Source organism: Lipotes vexillifer, unplaced genomic scaffold, assembly GCF_000442215.2.
Source record: "Lipotes vexillifer unplaced genomic scaffold, Lipotes_vexillifer_v1.1 scaffold500, whole genome shotgun sequence".
NCBI classification, from domain to species: Eukaryota; Metazoa; Chordata; class Mammalia; order Artiodactyla; family Lipotidae; genus Lipotes; species Lipotes vexillifer.
Window position 1 is genome coordinate 166,443 of NW_006778765.1, and position 15,000 is coordinate 181,442.

At 57.1% G+C, this 15,000-nt stretch overlaps 1 protein-coding gene across 3 annotated transcripts in view; it reads right to left on the bottom strand.

Moving 5' to 3' along the window:
• CACNA2D2 (calcium voltage-gated channel auxiliary subunit alpha2delta 2) overlaps positions 1 to 15,000 on the bottom strand; it is a 141,763-nt gene that overhangs the window by 71,384 nt on the left and 55,379 nt on the right. For all 3 annotated transcript variants that reach the window (XM_007451815.1, XM_007451814.1, XM_007451813.1), the window contains exon 3: positions 2,318 to 2,434. In XM_007451815.1, the coding sequence (XP_007451877.1) occupies positions 2,318 to 2,434 (117 nt within the window). The remainder of the gene's footprint in view (positions 1 to 2,317; positions 2,435 to 15,000) is intronic.

A 15,000-nucleotide genomic window follows, 5' to 3' on the forward strand; every position in this document is an offset into this window, starting at 1 on the left:
GTTCACTGGCCAGGAGCGTGCTGGGCTCCATGCACACCTCCAGACTAATGTGGGCAGTCAAGGGCCTGGCTTAGGGTCAGAGTGACCTGGGTTAAAATCCTGGCTCTGCCATATCCTGGCCTAATGTATGGCATGTCCGAGTCTCAGTGTCTCTCTCAGGGGGCTGCTGTGAGAATGACGTGTGACAGACTCAGCACACGCTGAGTACCTAATCAGTGAGTGCCTTTTCCTATCATTCCTCCCTTGAGAACCAACTGTGTACCAGGCCACGCGTGCCTGGGCTGCAGACTCAGTGGGAAGGAGGCAGACATCTGCACTGCCTCACCGGGCAGAGTCTGCCATGTGGGGTATAGGGAGAGAGTTCAGGTCGGGACCCCAGGCTTTGGGTTCCCCCACCCTCAAGCTGTCGGGGTTGCCTGTTTCTCGAGGAGTGGGGAAAGGAGCTTGGGGAACGACTCCAGCCCTGTGATGCTCAGAGGGGATGGGCAGGGGCTGGGCCCTGGGCTCCACATGGAGAGGGCAGGTCAGGGATCTGTCATTGCCACCACTCAGCACCCCCTGGCAAGGCAACTCGTCCTGAAGCTGGGGTGGGAGGCAGGCCTAAAGGCATGAAGGGTGCCCCTTCCCAAATCTATCAGATGGTTTCGACACAAGTTCAGGGCTGGTGGCCTGTACTTTGTGCCCCAGGCTGGGGAGCACAGCAAAGCAAGGAAGTAGTGGGCAAATAGGGGGTCTGGAATGAAGCAGGGAGATAGAGACTAGGAGACAGAGAACAAGAGAAAGGAGGGGACAGTGGCCAGGTGGTGCCAGTTCTAGGAAAGGCAAGCAGGTGGGACACGGCGTGCTGGCTTCGTGAGGCAAGCAGATGGTTCCTACAACCAGGGGGACACTGTTGGACCCCCACAGGGGCGGCTGGCCCAGCTGAAGGCTTGGCTTTGCCTCCTCCCCATGACAGTTCACTCCCCCAACTGTCCCCACCTGTGACTAGGAGATCCCCAAGGTCAGGCTGGGCCCAGCTCTGGGTCCTCCGGCTCCACACTGGGTGGGAGGCCCTCAGGGCCCACCTCCTCTGGTCCCAGGAGGCCAGCCTTTCCCTAGTCCCTGATCCCAGGTCACACAGGGGCAGGCAGGGGATCTCAGGGGGACAGTAGGGCCCAGTTCCTGGAGAAGGGGGTCACAGTTCCCTCCCTGGGCCTGGATGTGGTGGGGGTTTGGCTGCTCTGACTTGACCCTGCCAGGCCTCTGACCCAAGCCTGGGCATGGCATGTGAGGCCCTGCTCATTTAAAAAAAAAAAAAGCTTCACTGAGATACCGTAATATTCACCCACATAAAGTATACAGTTCAGTGTTTTTTTTTTTAGTGTATTCAGAGTTGTGCAACCATCACCACAATCTAATTTTAGAATATCTTCATCACCCCCAAAAGAAATCCTGTACCCATTAGCAGACACTCCCTATCCGCTCCCTTCCAGCCCTAGGCAACTACTAATGTACTTTCCGTTTCTATGGATTTGCCTATTGTGGACATTTCACAGAATTGGGATGACACAATAGGTGGTCTTTTGTGACGAGCTTCTTTCCCTTAGTGTAATGTTTTCACGTTCATCCATGTTGTCATGTGTATCAGTACTTCATTCCTTTTAATTGGACTCATCTCTTTGACACAGGCTTGGGCAACAGCAGTTATGCCTCTGATCTGAGGGAAGCTTGAAGCCCCCTCCTTTCCTTACTGCACAACCTGCCCAGGGCACCTTACATCTCCAGAAGCCCTTTCCCACCTGCTCTCCCTGGGGTGGGTTGAGTACCGGGGTCTGTGGGCTTCAGAGACCTGGTCAGGGTGGACCAGCAGGTCCTGTAATCTCACAGGACCATGGTGCCTTGGAGCTCACAGGCACACTCAGTATAGATGGGCAGACTAAGGCCCAGAGGGAGGTGGAGAAATCGTGGGCAGAATTGAAGCTCCAGCTCCCAGCATCATGTGGCCTTAGCCTTCTCTGCAAGGCATTCAGGGCCCTCCACACTCCATCCGCCTCAGCCTGCAGCCCACCTTCCCAACAGAAGGGAGAGGCAGGGCCTGCCATCATACCCACACAGGGCCCCCGAGGCCCCAGGTCACCACTCACGCAGCCTATTCCAGATGAAACTATCCTGCTCCTGCCGCAGCTGCCCACAGTCCACGTGGCACATTCTGCCAGTGATGGCCCAGCCTGAATTCAGAGGGCCAGGAGGGCTGTGTGTTCATGGTGGGTGGGGACATTGCCCTCACAGTGCAGGCCACTCTGCCTGGTCTTCTCTCAACCTAAACAACCGCACCTACCTTCAGGGCCTGCACCTTCCTGTCCAGCAGGCTCTCAATGTCCCCCGCCACCTTCTCCACCAACTTCTGAGGCTCATTCTCCTGCACCTCAAACAGATTCCTGTTGTCTTTGTAGATCTGGAAAGAAGCAGAAGCCTGGGGTGAGGCCAGGGTGGTCCCACATTCCCATGTCATGGTGCCCGTATACCCTCTCTGCATAGCTCACCACAGAAAGTCCTCACCCCCACCTCAACCCTGGCTTTGGCCACTGAGAGAGAACAGGGAGGTCTGGGGTTAGGCCCAGCGCTCTGATAGACTTGGAAGAAGTGCAAGGCCACGAGCTCCACAACTTGCACTGGTTGTGTGTGTTTGGTGGGACAAGGTTGTCGCCACCTTCTCTGGGACTCAGGGTTCCTCCTCCAGGGGCCATAAGCAGCACCTCCCTGACCAGCTCAGGGTGGCTAAGAGCAGCAGAGTGGGGAGGGTGGGCTGGATGGGAGGCAGGGTGTCCGGGGGAGATGGAGCCAACAGACACACACTGTACACCACATACCAACAAGAAGATGCTCTCACACCCACGTGTGTACCTAAACCCACACGCTCACACATGCATCTCACACACAGCCACCTCTCCACACAGGCTCAGGAATCCATGCCCCCTTTCTCTGGTGCTCCCTCAGGGCATTTGCGGAAACTACCGCAGGAGCTCTGGGTGCCCCTAGGGGCTCCTCTGTCATTCTGGGCACAGAATATGGGGGCAGGGACCAGGGAGGAAGAGGCATATGGGGGGAATGAATCTGCCCCCTTCCTATTCCTTGGGGGGGGGTGGGGTCAGCCTGTGCGCACATGCACTTGGGGGTGTAAATCTGACAGTCTGCACCTGCATGTGTGAATGTGTGTGTTATGGCTCAACGCACATCCATCTGTGTGCACGAGCCTGAGTATTGGGGTGGGTGGGGTTAGGGCCACTAGATAAAGCCTGGGGGCTGTATGGGAATTGTAGAAGCAGGTTTCTGTGGGCCTCTCTGTTCATGGCTGGGGTCTTGGGTGTGTGCACGTGCATGTGTGTGTGCACATGCATGCGTGTGTGCATATGTGTGTGTATACATTGCACACCCCTGCATGTGCCTCTGAGCCTGAATGAGTCTATGTGTCCATCCAGGTTACCCCAGGAAGTCTGTGCTGCAAGCTGGCTCCTTCACCAGAGGTCACAGGCTGGTCGCCACAACTGAGCTGCTGCCACCAGACTTTGCCATCAGGCTGTGCAGAAGTGGAGGGATGTGCAGAGACACAAAGAGGAGGTGACGAGGAGGAGATAAGGAGGTGGGAGAGGCCGCTGATGAGAGACAGACAGGCAGGGGAGATAAGGTCGGTAGAGTGACAGCCAGATGAGGGGAGATAAAGGCCTCTGGCATCTGACAGGGGGAGGAGGTGGGGGACCAGGTGCTTCCAGAGCCCTTGCTCTGCTGCCCACCCAGCGCCTGGCAGTGCAAGGGTTAAAGCACCGCTCAAAGCTGGCTCAGGCAATCTCCTCCTCCCACCGCCCCCCATCCCTCCCAGCGTCTCTTTTCTTTTTGTCCTTCTCTTGGAACAAAATAATTTGTGGTGAAGTCGCTCCTTCCCACAGAGAAGCAGCGATTACAGGGCTAGTCGCAGGCCTGGCTACACGGCCAGGGAGGATGGAGGCCCCAAGTGGGCACCAGGCCAGGCTGTTCCCTGGGCCCCCCAGGGCCTGCCTCAGGACACAGGCCCCCGGATGGAAGACAGCGATGAAGGCTGAGGCCCAGGAGGGGTCAGACCCTGGGGATCACTGAGAAATGCAGGGAGCCTGGTGCCTGGTGCCCACAGTTGGGGAAACCAAGGTTCAGAAATAGGAGAGGACAGGTCAAGGCCACACGACTGTGAGTGGAAAAACCAGTCACCCATCCTCCCTGACACCTTCTTCCCAGGTTTCAAGACATTAAAAATACACCCTTTCCCAATCTTGGACCATTGCCCCTGGGTGTGTTGAGGCCTGGTCTCAGCCACATTGGCTGAAACCTGGCTGAGCACACCGCGGCCCACTGGCGTCAGCAGGGGGCGCAGCCACCTGGCTTCTCAGGGCAGGGGATAAAGTTTCCATAACTGACTCCCCTGTCAAGGTCATTCCCAGGTGCCCCAATCAGGGCTGTCCATAGTGGCGGCAGCCCTAGTATTGGAGGCTGGACCATGCAGCCTCCTGACAACTCTCCTTAGGGAACCTGGGGGTCCCTCCCCTCTGGGTCCAGGATGCCCGTTGCAACCTGGCACGGTGACTGAACCAGGGCTCAAGGGGCTGCAGAGGGAGTGGGTTTCCAGGTGGCAGGGTCACACCCGAGGACCCTGACAGTTGACGCAAGGGCTTGGAAGCAGGGACCCTGCTAAGAAATACCCCATCTCTGAAGCTCAGTGTCTGATCTATTAAATGAGAGAATGGCAGTCCTCCCCTCACAGGCGGACCAAGGACCAAAAGATTCATGCCATGAGGAGCCTATACTATTGTCACTACTGCTATTGTTTAGCATCACCAGAATTCTGCAGAAGGAATCACAGTCCCCTCCCTGCCTCCACTCTCTCCTGGCTAGATCTGCACACTTAGGATCCAAAGTCATCGGCTCCCATTCCTGGTCAGGCAGCCTTGGTCTCCCTGGGTCTGTCCCCCTCCAGCCCCACCCAGGGCCTCCTTGGACAGCACCCCCTCCATCAGCTATCCTGTCTTTGTCCCCAGCACCTTGGCCTCGGCCCTGGTGGTGATAACAGAGGAGCCTAGACACAGGGACACCATGGATAGTGTACAGCCATGGCCAGCTCCCTTCCATCTCTCCCCAGGCACCAGGCCTGTGTGCAGTGGACCCTCAGCCAATGCATATGCCCAATTCCATGTTCGGGAGCAGAGCTCTGGAGCCAGTGTGACCCAGGTCTGACTCCACCACTTTTGCCTGCAGGTGTGCTGTCCCTTGGAGCCTGGGGCTGCATCTGCCATGCTTTCTTCCTGGGTCTACCCAAAGACCCACCATGACATCCTTCTGCTGGGCCCTGGTGCCAGCATTCGAGGCCTCTCCATCTCACTGACCTGGCACTTGCATGCAGGCCTCTGGGTCCCTAGCCCATGCTGATTCCCACTGCTGCACCTTTGCTTACGCTGTGCCTACTTCCCCTCCGCCTTTCCCCGCTTATCTAAATCCTCCCTAGAGTGAGGGTAGGGAAATGGGCTAGAAGAAGCTTCTGGTGAGATGAGGGCAGAATTCCAGAACTGCAGAGGCTGGTTGAGCTACTAGCTAAGCCTGTCCCCCAATCCCAAATGAGCCCTTGAGATGCAACAGCCCTCGATCCTTCCATGCCAGGTGCCTCACCCCTCTCAACATTCCCCCCGACCTGCTCCAGTTGTCCCTGTCCCCTGGGGTGGGGCCCTGAGCTGAACCCTGTGTCCCAGAGATCCAAATGACACAGCCCAGCAGATGGTCCCACCCTGGGGGATAGGTCATCTGTCCACTGATGTGGTCCGGGGAGGTGCTTTCCACCTGCAGGTCCAGGAGGAAGCCCAGGAGAGCCCAGGACAGCTCCAGGGCATAGCCAGGGCTGGTTCCCCTCAACCCCAGCCTCTAGCCTTGGTCCCTGGGGTCAGCTCGGAAGCAACAGGAAGGCCAGGGTGCACCGGGGGCAGGACCTCAACAACCACAGCAGGACTGCATGCCCGCTGGTGTCCTCGGCCCAGAGAGGCAATTGGAAAAACCCAACGGCCCCCACAGCAGCGCAGCCTGCGTGGCCCCCGGCTCTGCACAGGTAGCCGGACCAAGGAGAGAAACGGGGGCCAGCAGGTCTACAGGTTGTGACAGCTCCATGGCAGCCATGAGAGAGGAGATGGGGAATGGTAGTGGCACAGGGTAGCAGACTAGGGGACAGGCTGGCTGGAGCCAGGTGGACACGTGGGGTAGGGCAGGAGACACAGCGACAGAGGGGCTGAGGGACAGGGAGAGCACCAGCAGCTGAGGCCCCGAGGGATAATTCAGGAGGCCCTTTGCAGCTCCTCGTTCCCAGGAGTTCCTGGCTCCCCCATCCTGTACCGTATACCTATGGCCAGTGCTTGCCTGGGCATCCTCCTCCCCTTGAAGGCACCCCCTACCAGTTATCAAGACCTGTCCTTCCATGTCTCTCATCTCCCCCCCACCCACTTCCTGTAATGCCCCCTCCCCCGCCCCCGCCCCCGGCCCCGCAGTGTTGGCCCCGATCCCAGCCCTCTCTCAGCTCTAGTAATTCTTTTGTTAGGCAGCATGTCTGGCTAACCTGCCTTTTGGCCTCAGAATTTCCAGGGCCTGTGGGGGCCAAGGCCTCGTCAGGGGCCCCAGGCCCTCTGCCTAGCCTCCTGCTTCCATAGCTGTCCCTACATAAGGGGGAGGTGAGCATGGAGGACACTTGGAGGAGCAGTTACCTTGGACAGGAAGCTTGGATGCTTGCAGGGGCAGATGGAGCCAGCCTCATCCTCACAGCTCTAAACAGTCCTGACTGGGAGGGGAATAAGGTCTGAGGCACCTGAACATAGAGACAGCCACCAGAGGAGACAAAAGGCCCCAGAACCAGTGACCTGGACAGGCCCCTATCAGACTGTTGAGGCATTTTGCTAAGTCCCAGAAGGTCAGCGGCAGTGGGGCCTGCACCTAAGCCAGCACCTCACCTGCCCAGGGAGAGGAGGAAGGTGGGAGAAATGGAGACGAAAAGGAGGGCAAGGACGGCAAGGGAGAGGAGGGGAAAGGAGGGAAGAGGGACTGTGGAGGCTGCAGATAAAGCCCTGTTCGCCAAGTGATGGCTCCAGCCACCCAAGGGCAGGTGCTTCACAAACTTGACCTCGCTGATGTACAACCCCTGAGGAAGGACCATTCTGATCACATCCGTTTAGTAGATGGGACACTGAGGGCCAGAGAGGATATGTTACACGGCAGAGCTCAGATAAGAATAGTCTGTCTTATCCAAAGTGTTTGCTTTAGGTCACACTCTGTGCAGTTCTGTTCCCTGCATTTATCCCCAGACTTGAAGGTGAGGCACAGGGTATCAGCTGGGAATTTGGGGGGCCTGAAAGGGGCCTGGGGGACCCAGAGTGATGCTGAAAGCCTGAGGCCTGTGGAAGGCAGGAGGGCCATTCTGGAGGGGAGGAGGGGGAGGACCAGCAGAACCAGCCTGATCAACTAACCAACCACCCAACCCTGGGAGTAAAAACAGGCACGCGTGCGAGGCTCCTCTCTGCAGCGAAGGTGAACGGGCCCTAATCTCTGGAAAATTAAATCAGAAAGAAAATGGAACGAGAAAGATTTGATGCAGGCTGGGCCCTGCTGCTGCCTGTCTCCTCAAAGGCCCACGCTCAGCTGGGGGTTCATCTGGGTGCTTCAGCATCCTGCCCCCTTCCCCTGCCCAGGGTGCTGAGCAGGGCACAGGAAGGGTGGGGGGAGCTGAACCCCATGATATGACCTTCCTGGGGGATTTGCTCTTCTCCAGCCCCCTTTAGCCATGTCTCAGTGTCTGGTCCCTGGTATTGAAAGGAGCAGCTGGTAGGAGTTTTAACTGCCCAGCTCTCATGTCAACAGGTCCCTAGAGATGGTGGGCTGGCCTCCCTAGGCCAGCCTGCATGGGCAAGCACTGGAGTGGCCACAGGATCTGGAGTTGGAGACAAGGGCCAGCTGCTAAAAGGGGTACACTTGTGCCAGGGATCAGGGGAGCCTTAAGTGGGAGGATAGGGGGCTCATGGTGGCCCAGAGAACCTGAGCTGGGCCAAGAGGGAGGTGGAGGGATGGAGGGACTGGTAGTGACAAGCTCAGGGACCCCAGTCAGTCAGGGCAATGCTGGCCCCTGCCCTCCCGCCAGGCTGCTGCCCCTGTCTCCTGCCTTCGTGGGGAAAATCAAGGATATTGACATAGCTGCTAATAATCACTCTCGAAGACCATAGGGTGGATGGAGTAGCCTGGTACCTGCAGACCCTCCCACTGAGAGCACTCAGGTCAGATCCAGGACAGGCTGCACATCCTGGACGCTCCCCACACCCAACCAACCTTGAGCCCCACAGCCCAGTTCCTTTGGGGCTGCTCACAGCAGGTGCACGAAAACCCTGACCCAGCTGCTCTAGGGACACACCAGGCCCTGGACTCTGTGTGTGGCAGAAAGCTCCCTGGGGCAGGGGTTGTGGCCCTTCTCTGGCCCACCTGGTGTGGGGCTTACAGTAGGACAAGGGCAAGTGGCCCCCAGAGCCCTCAGAGCACACAGTCGGCACACAGGCAGTGGGTTATGGGCCACTCGGCTGCATGCTTCATCAGCTGCTGACAACCACCAGCTGCCACGTTAGGGTCCCACGTGGCCATGCCACCCTGCCACCATCCTGTGGTGGGTTGGCTCCACAGTTAGTTAGCTGTATGTGGTGTCACGTCACAAGCAGGGTTTGTATATTGTGATGCTGGTTGTCACATTATTAATAACTAAACTTCACATTGAATAGGGATTTCCTAGAATGAACACTCTGTTTAGAGAGGGTCACAGATGCCTACCCAGGCCATTACAATGTGGCCCATGATGGGCTGTGATGCAGGACACAAAGGCAGTGCTGACCTGGCTTTCAGGAGCAGATAAGGATGTGGCCCTCCTGGGTTGGTGGCCCATAAATGGCCCCATCTCCTCCCCACCCCCACCCCATGTCCTTACATCCCCACTGGGGCACTCATGTTCATGCCACAGGATCTTGTTGGGGTCTCTTGAGGCTGGGGAAGCAGAGATGGACCAGACCCTGTCCCTGCCCTCCTGGGACTCACCACCAGAGGGGACAGATGTCTATTCAGACTGCTAATGGCAGAGGGGTGGCAGTGGGGAGAGGTGTGCAGGAGACATGTGGGAGTGAGCTTGGCCTTCTTGGGGAGGGTGGGGGCTGGGAGTGTGAAGGAAAAGACTGAGATGGCTTTTCAGGGGAGAGGCCATGTAAGCAGAGTTTGAAAGGCTGGGCAGGAACTTGCCAGACATGGGGGTGACTGGGGTATAAGGGACTCTAGGCAGGAGTAATGGCAGGTGCCCTTGGGCTGGGGGGAGGGAATGGACTGCTCAGTGGCAGGAGCACAGGGGCTTGTGGGGGCAGAAGGGAAGCTGGGGGGACAGGTTCTGAAAGGAAGGGAGGTAGATACCCAGGTGGCTGGGGGTGGAATGGGGGGGTGACCAAGGGACGGAGTGGGTGTAGCCTAGATCACAAGGTGGGAAGGCCGCTCCATGGCCACTTGGCCCCTAAGAGGAAGCTGCTAGGAGTTTTCACCAGCAGATTCCCTTTGAAAAACTCACAGGGGCACAAAGCCCCCACCTCCACCCCCAGCAACGCCTCCGTTTTTAAAGTTAAAGTTTAGTTGACTGTCATCCATTACCGCAATTAGTACATTATGTCTAATTATGCAATTAGTGTAAAAAGTGCACTTGCTGCTGAGAATGGGAAATTACGTAGCCTCGTTACACTGTAAAATCCATGTCATAAAAAGGCTCAATCTCTTGTTTTTCAAAAGACACACAACCCAGTACAAAACAATAAACCAAATCCTCCCAGTTGAGCTAGGGCCAGTCTGTGCCAACCTCTCTGCACTTGCCCCCATGCAGACCCCCCACCTCTGCAAGGCCCTGTCCCACGCTGGCCCTGGGGCAAGGTAATGACCCACCACAAGGGAGCGCTGATGCATGGCCCACTCCTAGCCGTGGTCAGTTTGCTCCTCTGAAACAGATGTGAATTTCTAACCTGACTTTAAAACTGTGGCAATCCTGATTATCCACCTGTTATTCCAGACCTGATTGGAACGTGGCCTCTAGTATTAAGGCTTGTATATATTAGGTGAGGGTGTCCTGGCCTCTACCCAGCTCCGAGAGTGAGAGGCAAGGTTCCTGAGGGCAGTACTCTGAGGTTCCTGATGGTGCCTGTGGGGAGAGAGGCATATTCCAGCTCAGAGGAAACTGGAGGAACTTTCTCACACTCGAGGCTCTCAGACTCTTAAGAGCATAGTCTGGATAGATAGTGAGCCCCCCATCACAGGAAATATGCCCACCTGTCAGAGATGCTGAGAAGGGATTCACTCACGGTCACCCTGCACAGTAGCTGGACTCTAGGCTGCCATCATTAAATAACAGCATTCCCATGGCTGTGTGCCTACATGAAGCTTGCAGTCTGTGATTCTATCTTCCCCAGGTTCTGGCTCCCTTGGTGGTCAAGGGACTATTTGGGGACAGGTGGGAGGGGAGAAAGGAATCTGACAGGGGTGTCTCCCTCCCACACGGGTGACAATGCCAGATGGCCGAGTCCACGGGAGCAGGGGACGGGGCACACTCTCGTGTACTTCAAAAGCAAATGCTTCAGGGTCAGGTCTCCATCACCCACCACCCAAGCTCCAAGGTCAGAAGTTAAAGCTTGAGCATGGGCTGCTTAGTGCCTACCTAAGAAGCCCCCTCTCTGAGCCCCTTCTTTCAAGTTCCCAACACTCCTTGAATCCAAGGTGCTTGACCCAGGCCTGGTGGTGGGGTGGTGCAGTGTCACGAAGACTCCTTCCCAGCCAAAAGTCTGCCCTGACCTCATGGGGAAGGTGCATGCGGCTCCTGCAGCTGCCACTGCCAAGCTCAGACAAGGCATTCCCAGAGCAGAGAAACTGAGATGTGGAGCCCCCAGCATCCCGGGGCCCATGGGGCACTAGAAGCCCTGCAACAGCTCCCACCTGCAATGTGCGCACCATCAGTCCTGGGTGTACTGAGGTGTCGGTGCTGTGTATACCCCAGCGGGAAGCACTTTCTGAGAAGGAAGCCAGATTTTGGGGAGGGACAGGGGCCTGGACCCCACTAGAGGAATACCTGTTGCCTACACTCAACAGGGTCCCTGGACAGTCCCAGCCTTCACGCCTTTGTCTACTCAGGTAATCCTGGACAGCAGGGGAACTGTGTCATGGCCTGGCCAGGTGGACCTGCCATGGAGACTCTCAGGGCCCCCTGTCCTCTTGATTTAGTCCAGGATAGCATGAGGATTGGGGAGGGGGTGAGCCCAAAGTGAATCAAACTACAGGCGAGATCTGGGGGCCCCTGCTTTCTCCCCCTCCCTGATCTGGGAGCTGCCGGCTGTTGAGGCAGCTGGGAGGGAAGCTGTGCCCAGCATGCCAGCTGGCACGGGGGAGTGTGAGTAAACATACCCGCACTTTCCCAACTCACAGAAGTCGCTGGGTGTCGCCGGCTGGTGTGGGCGCCCATGTTTACGGGAAACAGATTGTTTGTGCCTGTGTCTGGGCCCCCTCGCCGCCCACCCTGGCTCGGCTCCCTCCTGCTGCCTCCCCACCCAGTGGCCCTGCCTTCCTTCCCTCAGGACTCCTCAGCCTCTCAACGGCAGAAGGATGAGGATGGTGATGACAGGCACCCCCAGGCCCATGTGGTCAGACAGGGCTCAGCGCATAACCCACTGAGTCATCCTCATAACAATCCTAAAAGGCAGGTACAATTACTGCCCTCACTTTACAGCTGAAGAAAGCAAGGCTCTGGCAGGCGGGGAAAATGGCTGGAGACTGTAGGCAGTGAGTGGAGGAGCCATGACACCGGGCTCCTCAGACCCCTGTCATCAGTTGCAGGCTCCAGGGTCCCTCAGTCCCACGCACCCCCAGACAAGCCCAGTCTGCCCTTTACCTGGGTCACTACCTTGAGCAGCCCTGGCCCAGCATGGTCTTAGACACAGACCCTGCCCGCTCCCTGACACGACAGCCCCAGGAGCGAGTCCAGGGCCTGGGCACTGGCCTGCCATCTGGCCTCTTCAACCCCTTCACCTCTGAGTCTTTGTCTTCGGCTCTGTAAGGCCTGGTCTCTCCACTCTCAGGAGCGAGTACTGGCAGGGTGGGGTGAGGGCTCTGGGAGCCAGGGCGGACAGAAGCTCCAGCAGACCCCCGGTGGGCCAACGAGGGCTCCTACTCATTTCACAGAGCCGGTTGTTATCAAGATCTCATCTAAGATGACTGTCCTTCAGCCCAGAGATGGCAGAAATTTACCCCCATAAACACCCTCATGATATGGATTTGAGGCTGCGCCTGAGGCACTGTTCCAAAGGCCAGGGAGCAAAGGACAAAGTCGGCTTCCTCTGCGCACGTCACCTCCATTCCACCCCTCCTACCACTGATAGCCCAGGGTGGGCAACCCTCTTCAGGGGCTGGGGCAGGGCTCTCAGGGACTCCACAGTGGCCAGAAACCAACCTTCCCTCAAGAGTCCCCAGGGAGGTTTCCTGGGTTGGGGGGCCTCATCAGATTTTTCTTCATCCATCTCCCTCCCTTAGCTGTGACAAGGGCACCAGGAGGGCGCCTTTCTTATCTCACAGATGAGGAAACTGAAATACCACGAAGGTCCAAATCTGTCCAAAGGGGAGACCTTCCCACCCCCGAGTCCCCTGCACTCACAGCTGAGAACTGGCTAAAAAGCTGTGGGTCTGAATGCCTGCCCTGCTCTTTACCAGCCATGTGGCATGGCCCGAGCTTTCACCCTCAGTGCCCACACAGCCCTGAGCTGCCTCAGCCAGGCTTTGTGGGGTGCTCCTCAAAGATGAAAGGTTAAATGCAAGGCGCTGCTGGCTTCTCATGGGGCCTCCTTCCAGGGCTGCTCCCGAGGCCTTGAGAGCTTTCCCTGCCCCACAATGTCCTGCAGGGCCTGACTTTCCAGGCCTCATAGGCTGGAAGTCTGCCCTTTGCTGCTGAGATTTGCTGCTGAAGATGTCGCCAAATAATGACAGCGCCAATCACAACGAGAGGCCCTCGGGTTGGCTGCTCTCGTGAAAACACCGGATCTTGGCATGTCAGGTACACAGGATAAAGGCAGAGATGGAGGTAAGCCTGGGAGCGGCTACAGCCTCCCATGGTACCAAGGGCCCCTTTTGGGGCAGGGTCATCCCAGGGCCCTACCCCCTACTCATGTGCTCATTATAGTTCCAGGTACGTGTGCCTGACCTCACACAGCAGCTCACGCATCAACCTCACCACATTCATACCCAGTGCCCAGGAAGTCGCCTGCAGATCCTGTCCATGCTTCACACTTAGGGTGTCAGAAAAAGCACCACAGCCCAGACGGACCTATCCACCGTCACTGGATGCCCAGCAGCCCCAGACCTGGGTGAGTCTCTGTGAGTTTCCATCTGCACCCCAGAAGGTGGTCTGCAGCCATCTGAAATGTTTTAAGCAGTGAGATTTTTCTGGCCCCAGATGGTTGGGGCTACTTGAAGGTCATGGCCCTAAATCTTCCTGTTGGACGTTGCACTGGAGAAGCTCCTAACAGCATGAGGGCTCAGGGGCTTGCTGGGGGGAAGGGTATGGCCTGACTGACAGTGGCCTCTGGATCAGCATCCCCAGGAGGGCTGGGCTCCCTCCTCTGGTCACAATGCCCGAGTGTCAGGTGCTGACAGGCAGTGGGGACCAGAACCTCGCTGGTGCTGAGTGTCCAAGCGAGTGCATGAGGGAGCACACCCGCACCTGGGCTATCTTGCTCACTTCCTCTGTCGGCATCTCCCCGGTCTATCTTAGTCCTTCTGCTAGTTTTTCTTTTATATTTCTCCTACTTCCAATTTATAGGCTTTTCTTGAATTTTGTGTAACCTTGTTAAGTGCCCTTAAATCTTCTTCAGGATAAGTTGGAGGCATAAATAAACAAACAAACAGGATGAAGACACTGAGGCCCTGCACATGCTGAAGATACACTGGGGACACGTCAGGGACATGCATGCACTGAGGACACACACATGCTGGGGACACACGCCCAGAGGGAACCCACTTTCTCCCATCATTCACAGGCTCTCCTGAGCCCTCATAGGAGAGTTGGAAAACTCCAGGGCAGTGACCACACAGGGTTTCCTAGAGCTGGGAGGCTAGTGATCCCACACCCACTCCCAGCTGGGGCTCCTGGGCAGGCCCTGGTCCCTCTCTGCACCTCAGTGTCCCCTCACCTCACTGTGGGGAGAGAGTGACACTCCTTGGCATCTCCAGCTCCAGGTTCGCTCTCCATGAATGCGAGAACCTCAGCAGCCAACATTTATCTTCACCATGACCTGCTCAATGTTCGCCATGCAAATGAACTGTGCAAACAGGACCCAGTGCTTGGCCACGCCAGTGAACACTGCGAGGGTCCCTGGTCTGAACAGCCATGAACTTCAAAGTCAGTGTGCTGTGCTCAGGGGAGGCAGAAACACTGTGTCTGGGCTCACAGTCCAGGTGGGCCACCTCCTCACTGCCCAGCTTTGGGGGTTGCTTGATGGGGTGATGACTGCCACAGGAATAGCTGCCAACACCAATGGGGCCCAAGTGAGCTTCCATGCTAGACGTACACAGTATCAAACCCTTAAAGTCCCCAGTCATCGTCCCCATTTCATAGACGAGGCAACTGAGGCAGACAGTAATTGGTGGAGCTGGGATTCGGTGACACAGACTAACCACATACTTGAACACAGACCTTGTTCCAGACCTCCATGCCCACCTCTCAGAAGCTTGCCTCCATTCCATGGGATCCTGTGACCTTCCTCAGCCCCAATGCTGCCCTAGGCCCCCTCCTCTGGGAAGCGGCTCTGACTGCCCCCTTAGTAATGTCTGTGGGGCCGCGTGTCCCCAGGGCTATGAAAGTCAGTGGGGGTCAGCTGAGTCTGGTGTTTGCAAACCTCATCCTGCCTTGAATGTCCCTGAAGAGCTCAT